At 43.3% G+C, this 12361-nt stretch overlaps 1 protein-coding gene across 2 annotated transcripts in view; it reads left to right on the top strand.

Moving 5' to 3' along the window:
- The window catches only part of LOC134214831 (transmembrane ascorbate-dependent reductase CYB561-like), a 42546-nt gene extending 39040 nt beyond the window's left edge, over positions 1–3506 (top strand). For both annotated transcript variants that reach the window (XM_062694131.1, XM_062694130.1), the window contains exons 3-5: positions 2555–2786; positions 2863–3226; positions 3288–3506. In XM_062694131.1, the coding sequence (XP_062550115.1) occupies positions 2585–2786; positions 2863–3226; positions 3288–3444 (723 nt within the window). In that variant the 5' untranslated portion in view covers positions 2555–2584 and the 3' untranslated portion in view covers positions 3445–3506. The remainder of the gene's footprint in view (positions 1–2554; positions 2787–2862; positions 3227–3287) is intronic.
- Positions 3507–12361: the final 8855 nt, after the last annotated feature.

The raw sequence follows: 12361 nt of genomic DNA on the forward strand, positions 1-12361 counted from the left end.
GCCGTTTTATGGTTTAAGCCTTGGTTAAACCCCATCGAGAACCGCCATCGTACCCAGGTTCCATTGACGGCCTGATTCGGCATTGTTCCGCCGATAGCCGTTCGGCCATCTTATTGGTCGTTTTGGACCGCGGCAAGGAGCGAGGGAGATCCCCAAGCCACCCCAGCGTTACCACCGGTAAGCCGCAGCGAGCCGAGTCGTCGGCAACAGAAGGAGGAAGGTGTCAGCCACCGACGCTACGTAGGCCGTTGAAGGGCGAAGGAAGTACCAAAGAGTAAGACAACCGCCGTCGCCGGCGTGAATGCCCTTGCATCGAAGATCGAAGTCAAGGAAGGACGGAAGGAGAGCTAGGCAGAGGCCGAGGAAGGACAGGAGTTGAAGAAGGAAGAAGTGAAGTGGTGGAGTGCTGCCAGGAAGAGGGGCCCCGAGGAAGACAGGTTAGCTATACTTAAGAAAGTGAAAGAGTGGAGGAAATAAAGTGTCGCATTGTGAAGCTCTGTGGTTTTCCCTACATTTTGATTGCGAGAGTTCCCTGCCCGCGAGTAGCTTGAGGTGAGCGTGCCGACCCTGAGGCCATTGGTTCAGGGAGTCTCAGCATAGCTCAGGCCATACTTACCCAATTATTACACCATGTTCTAACGCGTAAGCTTACAAATTCTCTGAACTTTATGCCGGATGGCCACGTAGATGAATTCAAAGATATAGATTTCCGGACGTTTAAAACTATTTTGAATGAGGTATAATCAAGACTTTTCACATCAACTCATCTTGGCACTAATTTGAAAACGTTAACTATTTCATCGTTTGCAATTCCGATAGATTTGCGAACCATCCTATCGATTTCTTGTTCGGTAACGAATTTATCTATTTTTGTTAAAAATAATGAAAACGTTTCTTTCTCCAAGTCAGATTCTATTGAACAACTCTCTTCAGGATTGCAATGCGTTTGGGATAAAGTGTTATTCCCATCTAGTAGTTTTGTGGATGAGATTGGCGTTGATGAAACCATTGTAGAATTGAGGAGGGACTTCGACGTTATAGATGATAAGGTGCTTACGATGCCATTGATCTGCGACTTTATTCCCGCTAGTTCAGATTCAATCGATGATGAGCATTCAGGCTGAGGTTTACCCAACGAAGCAGTACCCATTTTGTAAAAACGATCCAAGCACAGATCGCACAGAATGTTGTTGTTTACTAAGCACTCTGTCTGCGTCTCTGTAAGTCCAACACAATCGGCGTGGTAGCATTTACTCAGGTATCTGGCAACCCCAATCCTAGCAACTACGTTTGACAATAGCCAACATCTTTGAGTTTCCCATTGTTCGGTTGAAATTGGGTTTCCCACTGACAATTCTATTTTGTAAACAAACCATTGTTCCGAACTGATTTTTTCCAAATAGACGTAAATATTTTTCAACATTTTTCGAGAACTTGTGCGAAAGTATGAATGCGAGGTGTGTTTGAACAAGAATATTGATGCTTTTAATAAATTTTCATATTTTGATCGGCACCAAGCGCTCTACTTCGCCAAAATATCACGATATTTGAAACATATTTTCAATGGGAGGTTTTTGATGACTATGATTACGCCTTTGTGTTAAATTAATCGATGATTTTGATGCTGGCATCAAAAACATGGCCGCTTCGCAGACCCCTGCATTTTCTGCATTCCCCTTCACACACAACGAAAGATTCGCTCCTAGCATCGACGGACAAGCCACATTTGCCGCACTCCATTGTTTAAAATAATAAACAGTGATCACAATCTTCAATCCAACAACTAAACCGATTATATTCTGATTTTCATAGATTTAATGGAATTTTTTATTTTTTATTCCTTTATTTATTTGATAGGCACTCTGTGTTACTTAACCGCTACTGTGCCGAGATCTACTGTGGTATTCTGTAGCCAGAATCCACACAGAATCTATTTTAAGATTTTTCCATTATATTGTTGTTGTCGTTGCCGGTCCATCTCGTCGTGAGTCCATTGTGTTCGTTTTGTCCATGTCGTGTATCCAATGATCGTTGCATTGTCCGGTTGCCATTTATCCGGGTAACGTTGGAGGAATGCCTCCGAGAAGAACAAGTTGTCAGTCGTCATCAGGCAGCCGTGACGGTGAGGCGTGCACCCCAATACGCCACCGCATAGGCTGCGCATACGGCGACTGACGAGGGTTTTGGTGGAGGGGCTGGGAATCGAACCCATGACCATTCGCTTGTGAGGCGAACGTGTAGCCAACTACGCTACGGGACCCCCTAGATTTATTGGAATGTCTTTCACGATACCAATGCTTGCATAACGTAACCGAGTTTTTTCACAGAAGAATATTTCAGAAGCAGGCAAGGATTCAACGGAAAAACTTATGAGGAAGAGGGAAATAGTTTAGCGATATTTCACTCGCGTGCGCGTGCCAGAGGAGATTAATGAGGCTCATTTCCGGATGTTGCTATTTGCCAATCTGCATGTCTTCTTCGTGCCACTCAACATAGTCCCTCAAATAAGTTTTCTCGACATATATACATAACAAATATTCATTATCTTTTCCAGCTCAAGCTCTGTTAGAATAAGGCCAATACGATGGCTTCGTCTGTGCTGTTGTCCGAAAACTTTGACTTATTATACTGGATTACACAATTAGTGGGCATATCCTCAATTACTATGACAGGATACTGGATCCTAATGTATCGAAGTGGTGTAGCATGGAGTTCGCAACCAGATATCCAATTCAACTGGCATTCGTTGTTGATGACCATCGGTTTGATCTACCTCTACGGAAATTGTAAGTTTGCTAACCGGCCTAAACGTTTGGATTGTTATTGATACTATGCTGGAACCTTTTTCGCGTCGCTCTACAGCTATCCTGGTCTACCGAGGATTTCGAAGCATTCGTAAGCAATCGCTGAAGTTAACACATGCCGCCATCCATGCACTGGCTCTCGTCTGCGCGGCCATTGCTCAGGTCGCAGTCTATGAATCTAAGGACAACATGACACCTCCGAAGCCACACATGTTTACGTTGCATTCGTGGCTTGGAATGGCTGCGATGGTTTTGTTCGGGGTTCAGTACTTGGTTGGATTCGTGGTCTATCTTTTCCCGGGAGTACGTGCATCGTGGCGCTCTACTCTTATGCCAGGTCACATTTTCTGTGGCGTCCTGGGATTCGTGCTGGCCATCATTGCTGCGCTGGGAGGATTTTTAGAGAAAGCAATATTCAAAATGTGAGATACCTTTCATGTATTGTTTTAAATAGTGCGCTAATTGTTTTGTTTATGATTACAGCCCAAACTACGCGAGCCTACCGCCCGAGGCCGTATTAGTAAACTTGATTGGAATGGTTATAACCATTTATGGCGTATTGGTGGTGTACTTAGTTACTAAACCAGAGTACAAACGTAAGGCACTACCAGAGGACATGAAGCCACGGAATGACGATTAGATGTAAGATACAAGCTGATTAGTAAAACACATAAAATAAATTGACAGCTTCAAGTCAGAAAATCCGAGAATACTCTTAAAGTAATATGAAAAGCAGTGTTTAATTATTTACACACTTAATTTTTTACGCCGAGATCTCAGCATTTTTTTTTTGATCATTTTCATTTTTGCCGAGTTTCAGATAAAGCGCTTATAGGGCACTGCATCTCTTTCTCTTTCGTTCTTTATGGAATTTGACGTTTACTGGCCTTGTTGTTTTCTAATTTCTTTGAAGCGAAAAAGAGACAAAGCAGTCCGTGGAGTGCCCTATAGTATCGATTGTAACAGAGTTATTTTTTTCTTATGCGTACAAAAAAGTGCTACTGAGAATTTCTGCTAATTAGAACATATCTAGCACATAAGAATCGAAGTGTGCTGAGTAGTAGAGGGAATCAAGAAACAAAGTTTTAAGTACCAACCATATAACCATGGTTGAATCAAAAAAGCGCACTAGAAGCTCAGAAACGACGCGTTCCTAGTACATCTATCATAAGAAGGTCAGCCACTCCTGGATGGGATGATGAATGTACTAAGTTGTATTCTGAGAAATCTGATGCCTTCAAGGCTTTTCGTAAACACGGAAGGTCTGAGCTTTTCGAAGAGTATTTGAGGCTTGAAAGAAAGCTCAAAAATCTTCTTAAGGCTAAAAAACGTAGCTACTGGCGACGTTTTGTCGAGGGACTATCACGAGAAACCTCAATGAGAACACTTTGGAAAACGGCCCGCAACATGCGGAACCGCATTTCCACCAATGAGAGTGAAGAATACTCCAATCGATGGATATTCAACTTCGCAAAAAAGGTCTGTCCAGATTCCGTACCTGCAGAACCGCTATTTCGAGAATCAGTCACTGATCCCGGTTCTTTGGGTGGACCATTCTCAATGCTGGAACTATCTATGTCTCTTCTTTCATCGAACAACTCTGCTCCGGGATGCGATAACATCAAAATTAATCTTCTTAAAAACCTCCCAGATATCGCAAAAAGACGATTACTTGACTTGTACAACTGTTTCATGGAGTACAACATTGTGCCACCTGAATGGCGACAGGTCAAAGTAATAGCTATTCAAAAGCCTGGGAAACCAGCGTCTAATCACAATTCATACCAACCGATTGCCATGCTATCATGCATGAGAAAATTATTGGAGAAAATGATCCTTTCAAGAGTCGACCATTGGGTCGAAGAAAATGCATTGCTTTCAAATACTCAGTTTGGATTTCGAAAATTTTCTCAATTGAATACGATCTGTCCATGAAACATGCTATTCAAGGAATACCAGATCATCTTCGAAATCTTTTTATTCCCTCCATTTTTTCTGAAAAATATGAACATGTCAATTGCAACAACAGATATTTCACTGATGGTTCTCGCATTAACGGATCCACTGGCTTCGGTGTTTTCAATGTAACTTCATCCACCTTCCAAAAACTTCAGGAACCGTGTTCGGTTTATGTTGCTGAGCTGGCAGCAATTAACTTCGCTTTGGGAATAATTTCAAATCAGCCCGAAGACCATTATTTCATCTTCTCGGATAGTCTTAGTTCTATCGAGGCACTCCGGTCGATGAAACCTGTTAAGCACGCATCTTACTTTCTTACAAACATAAGAGAGCAGATGCGTGTTTTGGTCGAAAGATCATTCAAGATTACCTTTGTTTGGGTCCCATCTCACTGCTCAATCTACGGCAATGAGAAGGCAGACTCGCTGGCAAAGGTGGGCGCATAGGAAGGTAAAGTTTATGATAGACAATACTCGAGCAACGAGTTTTTCCCATTAGTCCGTCAGAGTACTCTTCAAAGTTGGCAAAGAAATTGGACACACATTGGATGGTGGCTATTTTCCATAATTCCAAAAGTTTCTGGGCGAGCGTGGTTCAGAGGTGAGGACTTAAGTCGAGGCTTCATTCGCGTGATGTCGAGACTTATGTGTAATCACTATTCACTAAACGCACATCTGTACAGAATAAACCTTGTCGATAGCAACTTATGTAGGTGCGGAGCCGGTTATGATGACATCGATCACGTAGTTTGGTTCTGCTCGGAAAACGACGTCTCTAGAGAGCAATTATTGGATACCCTAGTGGCCCGAGGTAAACAACCCTTCCAGGAGATAAGAGGTGTTTTGGGGAACCGTGATGTGGTCTATATGCAAGCCATCTATAGTTTTCTTTGTTCCTCTGACATAAAAGTCTAACACTTTTGTTTTTTTTTTCTTTTTCTTCAAAGTTTTTTTTGTTGTCTCTGTCTTTCTGTCCCGTAGAGCACCGTGGCTCTGGCCATCCGGAAGATTGTTACATTTCCAATGTTCCATAGTAGTTTAAATAAAACCAATTATTAATAGGAGCTTGATTTATATTTATTAAATCTGCCCATCGACAATTCGCAATGGTTAAAGCACCTTGACGTGATATCTGTCGTCAGGGTAGAAGAAAAAGAGGAGACGAGTCCGGCTTCCTACTCAGATGTGCTGATCGAGGTCGTTCTCTTGTGTCGTGGCTTTCGATAGAAGCAGTCCTTTCCCGCGAGTGAGAAATCCAGAAAATTAAACTGTGAACTCGGTGATAAAAAAACAACTGTCTAATTCCCCGAAAGGACGATTCTGTGGTGTCGGTTCGTGTCTGGGACTTCCGTGAAGGTCGAGTGTTGTACTACAGTTATTCCGGTTTTAACGGGCGAACAATTAAAAGTTATCCGTCCTCCGGACCGCGTGTGATCAAGTGAGCCCGAGGTTGTCCCCTAAAGAACCCATGTGAATAACACGACAATTGTGGCCAACGTGCGTTTAAAGACCCGCCGATTAAGAACCCGCGAGTTCTAGCACCCGTTTTCAAGGGCGTCCGTCTAAAACCCAGTCCGAATCCTCTAGGGTTACCCATATCGCGTGTGCACCGCGTGGAGGCTGTGGTTAACCTCCAAAACTCGCCCCAGCTCAAGGAGTAGAGTGAACCAGGCGTCCAGCATTCGACGGCGTAGGGCCATCGTAACAATAATTTGTAGGCTAGGCAGCCCCTGGGATGAGATTCCGGTAAGTCTGCATGCTTTGTTTTAGCCTTGGCAAACCCTTAACTAATAAGATGCTCCCAGTCGAACCATTCTTCGAGCACGACGACACACCACATCGTCCCCGACGCCAAATGACCGGATGAGCTGCTGAAATTCCTTGATTATGATGATTCCCTGATTCACGAATCCTAATACCCGTCCATCCTTAAACTTTGTAAACCTTGTCTCGAGTCACCACTAGTACGTTGGCTTATTTCCCTCTCTTACTAATTTAATAATAAGAATATGTCGATTGTACATATCACAAAGAAACGTGGCTCCGTAAAGTGTTATACACGCCTGAGCCTACCAAATAAACGAACTTGAAAAAAAAAACAACCAGAGACCGGCGGAGTGAAAAACTGTCGAAATGGCAACGTATGAAAATCGTGAAAATGGCAGCACATGAAGTTTTTGCTTGCTTCTTATGGAACGTACACACGGTCAAACAGTTTGAACAACATTGACTCCACCTCTCATTTATTCAAACATCCATCAAGTTTTACCAACAGCGGCACGAACAATCAATTTATTCGCCCAACAATATCACACACGAACGACCGAAGCGCCAACTTGAGCGAAGTCAATGTTCGCCAAACTGCTTGACTGGTGTGTACGCTGCATTATGGATGCAAAAAGTAAAGAAGTCGAAATGGAACCGCTTTTGACGGCTTGATTGGAAACAAGATGGCGTCTTCTCCGACCTCTTATTCTAGTATTCCTAGTTTTGAGCGCCCAGTAAATGTGACACCTGAGAAAAATTAAGTGCGCGTCCCCCACGCTCGTCGGCAGGCACTGTATCATGCGCTGTGGGGGATGTTTTTGAATAATGATGCGTATCCATGGTTTTTTGACGCATCCAACAGAAAGTATATGATCCTATTAAAGTTTCAAGCGTTTCAAGTGAGGTTCAAGTTCACAAATGTTTAGAGCTTATGAACAAAGTTTCATTTCATCCACGTTTTGCCTTTCTCGTACAACAAAGTTGTACCAGAAGGCTATAATTTCACTCCAAAAGTGTGTATGTGTGTAGCCAGTGGCTTAGCCAGAAAATTGGTCTGGGGGGGGGGGGGGGGTTCTGAACAATTCTTTTTCGAAAAAAAAAATTTCTTCCAAAAATTACGTCTCTGGGGGGGGGGGGGGGGATTAAGTCGACGAACTGCATGCTCTTCGGAAGGCCGCATAACGTGGACCCTCAAATCGACAAATAGACATAGCCCGTTGTTATCAATGAAAAGCAATAAGAAAAAATGGTGCCCGGGACGGGACATCTTCGCTACTATCTGGCGATGGGCTAAACAATAGGATGTTAGTATCCTGCCTTATATGACCAAACATAGTCTTCTTCGGCTAAAAAAGTAACTTACTTGATATTGTAGGGAGCTGTCAATACGATACACCGCGCGGCTGTTGTAATGTTTCCAAAAGTGCATTTGCACAAGATTCCACGCGGCGTATCACATTCTAAAGGACTTAGGAACAACCGCACTTCAGGAAACGACGCAATGTTATTGCCCCATAAGAACCGGGTATACAATAGAGGTAATAAACTATAGAGGAAGCTTGTCGCTGTCGTCACTGGCGAAACATCTTTTGCTGGCGAGGATAGGGCACTAAATGTCAACAAAGGAAAAATCAGTGCGTTTTGACAGATAGGCACCCAACATGTTTGGGAACGATAACAAAGGGAACCGCAGCGACAATCGTCCTCTATAGTTTATTACCTCTATTGGGTATACGGGCAGCAAAAAACGCGGTGCGTCGTTTCCTGTGGGGAGCGCCGCGTGTACTTTTGGGCAAATGCGTTAATACTTGATGGGCTACAGCTCTTCAATGAACCTACGCCGAATGGAGTATCCTTCTCCACTGGATTCGATCTTGGGCAATCGCTTCCAGTCGCCCTGAGCATTGAGCGCCCTCCGGTCCTCTTCAACTGCAAAAAGCCATCGTGTATGCGGCCTTCCACGAAGCCTGCGACCTTTTCCGGGTTCTCTGGGTTCTTTGTTTAGCGTTCTCCCGGCACACGAACAACGTAGTCTGTCGTGTTGAATAAGCTTAGTAATATCCAGCCCTTTATACACCTGGTAAAACTCGTGATTCATGCGACGCCGCCAGATACCGTTCTCCTATTTACCGCCGAGTACTGTCCGCAGCACCTTACGCTCAAAAACTCTGAAAGCTCTTCGATCAGCCTACTTTAACGTCCATGTTTCATGGCCGTATAAAGCCACCGGAAAATCAGAGTAGTATGCAGCGCGAGTTTTGTTTTCGTTTGCAGACTATGGGACTTAAGCTGGTTACGAAGTCCGTAATAAGCCCTATTTGCAGCTGCAATACGCCTTTTCACCTCGCAGGTAACATCATTATCGCACGTCACTAATGTTCCAAGATACACAAATTCTTCTACCACTTCAAATTTTTCACCATCCAGCACCATTTCGCTACCACCACCACTAATGAACCCACCTTGATTGCCAGCGACCATATACTTCGTTTAGCTGGTATTGATCGTAAGTCCAATCCTCGCTGTCTCCCTCTTAAAAGGCACAAAAGCCTCTTCCACGGCACGGCGATCAATCCCGATATTATCGATATCGTCCGCAAATCCCAGGAGCATATGCGATCTTGTGATAATGGTACCGCTTCTTTGCACATCAGCTCTTCTAATCGCTCCCTCGAGCGCTATATTGAACAGTAGATTCGAGAGTGAATTACCCTGCTTTAATCCATCTAAGGTAACAAATGAAGTCGATATTTCATTCGCAACCCTTACACTTGATTTCGATCCGTCCAACGTTATACGAATCAGCCGTATCAGTTTCGCCGGAAAACCATGTTCAATCATAATTTGCCATAATTCATTCCGTTTCACTGAATCGTACGCCGCCTTGAAATTAATAAACAGATGATGTGTCTGCAAGTTGTACTCCCGGAATTTATCAAGGATTTGTCTCAGGGTAAACATTTGATCCGTCGTTGATCGGCCCTCACGAAAATCTGCTTGGTATTCGCCGACGAAGGACTCTTCAAGCGGTCTCAATCTGTTGAACAGAATACGGGACATAATTTTGTACGCCGAATTTAGGAGGGGTATTCCTCGGGGGCCTCCTTAGCCGTGCGGTAAGACGCGCGGCTACAAAGCAAGACCATGCTGAGGGTGGCTGGGTTCGATTCCCGGTGCCGGTCTAGACAATTTTCGGATTGGAAATTGTCTCGACTTCCCTGGGCATAAAAGTATCATCGTGCTAGCCTCATGATATACGAATGCTAAAATGGTAACCTGGCTTAGAAACCTTGCAGTTAATAACTGTGGAAGTGCTTAATGAACACTAAGCTGCGAGGCGGCTCTGTCCCAGTGTGGGGATGTAATGCCAATAAGAAGAAGAAGATTCCTCGGTAATTGGCGCACTGCAGTCTGTGCCCTTTCTTAAAGAGAGGGCAAATGAGGCCGTCCAACCAGCTAGCAGGCATTTCCTCGTCTTCCCATATTTTCGACATAATATGGTGGAGAACTTCATAAAGCTGCTCACTGCCATGTTTGAGAAGTTCAGCAGGGAGCTGATCCTTCCCCGCAGCCTTATTGTTTTTCAGCTCTTTAACAGCTTTTTTAACCTCATCTAGTGTAGGCGACTCCACAGCTTGTCCATCGTCGCTAATATTTATTCTGCACGGTGCACGGTCATTTCCACTATTCAACAAAGTCTCGAAGTGTTGCTTCCACCTGGCAGCCACTTCGGTTTTATCTGTCAGCCAATTCCCTTGTTGGTCGTTGCACATGACGGGAGATGGCGCTGTCTTTCTCCGGGTGCCATTGACAGACTCATAGACCCTCCGCATATCGTTCTGCTCCATTTTTCCCTGCGCCTCGCCAATCACTTGTTCTTCATATTCTTTCTTCTTCCTGCGGTGGGTTCGTTTTTCAGCTGCTCTTGCTTCCTTGTACCGATCTCTATTCGATCGGGTACCCGACACCAACATCCGGCTTCTGGCAACGTTCTTCTCGTCTGTCACTCTCTGACACTCCACATCGAACCAACCCATCCTGGGTCGCCTCTGTGCAGTGCCTACCATTTCTCGTGCTGTAGTGCTTACCGCTCCATGGATCGACTCCCATAGATCGTTGATGTTGTCGTTAACGTTGACTGCACTTATCCGTTCGTCGAGCTTCTGGCGGTACTCAGCCGATACTCCTTCCGCCGACAATCGCTGGATATTGTAAAGTATCGTTCGCTGTGATCTTTCGTTCGATACAGTTGACAATCGTGATCGAATTTTACTAACTTTAACTAACGGGTCAAATTTGTTTAAAGTGCCACTCAACACCAGGACTAGGCTAGTGCGCTTTGAGCAGCACACGGACGCTTTGATAGGGACTGCTTGCGCACACTCGCAGCTTGTTATAGAAGTTTAACAGAACCCACTGTAAGTGTTGGTTAGGTTATGTCGAGAGTGTTTCCGAGAAATCGGTGTTGTAGACCTCTTCATGTTTTCAAAAAGTATCAAAAATTCAACCGGTCAGTCCAGAATCACAATTCTTATGCTAAAATAAGTCTCCTGTCAAATTTTCAGCTAATTCGGATAAAATTTCGAGGTAGCTTAAGTCGATTTAGTGTTTTTGGGCTATTTTCAATTTTGGAAAAAATCTAACAAGAGATATAAACGTCGAAAACTATCGCAACAACCTCTATATGGAAGCTTTGGGTATGCTCTACAAGTCTTGTGAACATTGCGATTCGTTCCGTTCACGTTTTGTCCATGTTAAAGTGGTTTTCAAGCTCTTAAGTGCATAAAAACACTGTTTCCCCCAAAAGTCGTTGTTCTACAAAATTCTCGAGTTCATGACAAATGATTGCTAATTTATTATGTTATTATTCCTCTTTTTCCCTGGAAATTTGAGTAAAATAATTGTCAATGTGCGGTTTATCGTTAAATTCTTAAAAATCAGAAGCTGAACATTCGTCATAAATTTGCACGCTGAGATTTCTTTAAACAAGTTGTTCAAACAAAGAAGCTTGATTTCACTTGTTACTACCATGCACTCAATGTTATAAGCATGCAGACATATGGTGAAATTAACAAAATTTGGAAGTCGTTTGTTGTAAGCATCAAATATCATATGACTTGATTTATGTTTTGTTCGAACAACTTGTTTGAAGAAATCCTAACGTGCAAATTTATGACAAATGTTCAGCTTCTGATTTTTAAGAGTTTAACGATAAATCGCACAGTGACAATTATATTACTCAAATTTCCAGGGAAAAAAGAGGAATAATAATATAATAAATTAGCACTCATTTGTCATAAATTCAAGAATTTTGTAGAACAACGACTTTTGGGGGAAACAGTATTTCTATGCACTTAAAAGCTTGAAAATCACTTTAACATGGACAAAACGTGAACGGAACGAATCGCAATGTTCACAAGACTTGTAGAGCACACCCAAAGCTTCCGTATAGAGGTTGTTGCGATAGTTTTCGACGTTTATATCTCTCGTTAGATTTTTTACAAAATTGAAAATAGCCCAAAAACACTAAATCGACTTGAGCCACCTCGAAATTTTATCCAAATTAGCTGAAAATTTGACAGGAGACTTATTTTAGCATAAGAATTGTGATTCTGGGCTGACCGGTTGATTTTTTGATACTTTTTGAAAACATGAAGAGGTCCAGTGTTTAGTGTAGTGCAGCGGTTCTCAACCTTTTTCTTGAGAGGTACCCCTTCGAACTTTTGCATGATTTGAAGTACCCTCTCTCGAAAGTAGGCTTCCAATCCTCTTTGAAAACATAATTCCGAGCCCTTTGAAGGGAAGCTCATTTAAGCTTTTGAGTCCCTTTCC

This window comes from Armigeres subalbatus, chromosome 2 (assembly GCF_024139115.2).
Source record: "Armigeres subalbatus isolate Guangzhou_Male chromosome 2, GZ_Asu_2, whole genome shotgun sequence".
In the NCBI taxonomy this organism is placed as follows: domain Eukaryota; kingdom Metazoa; phylum Arthropoda; class Insecta; order Diptera; family Culicidae; genus Armigeres; species Armigeres subalbatus.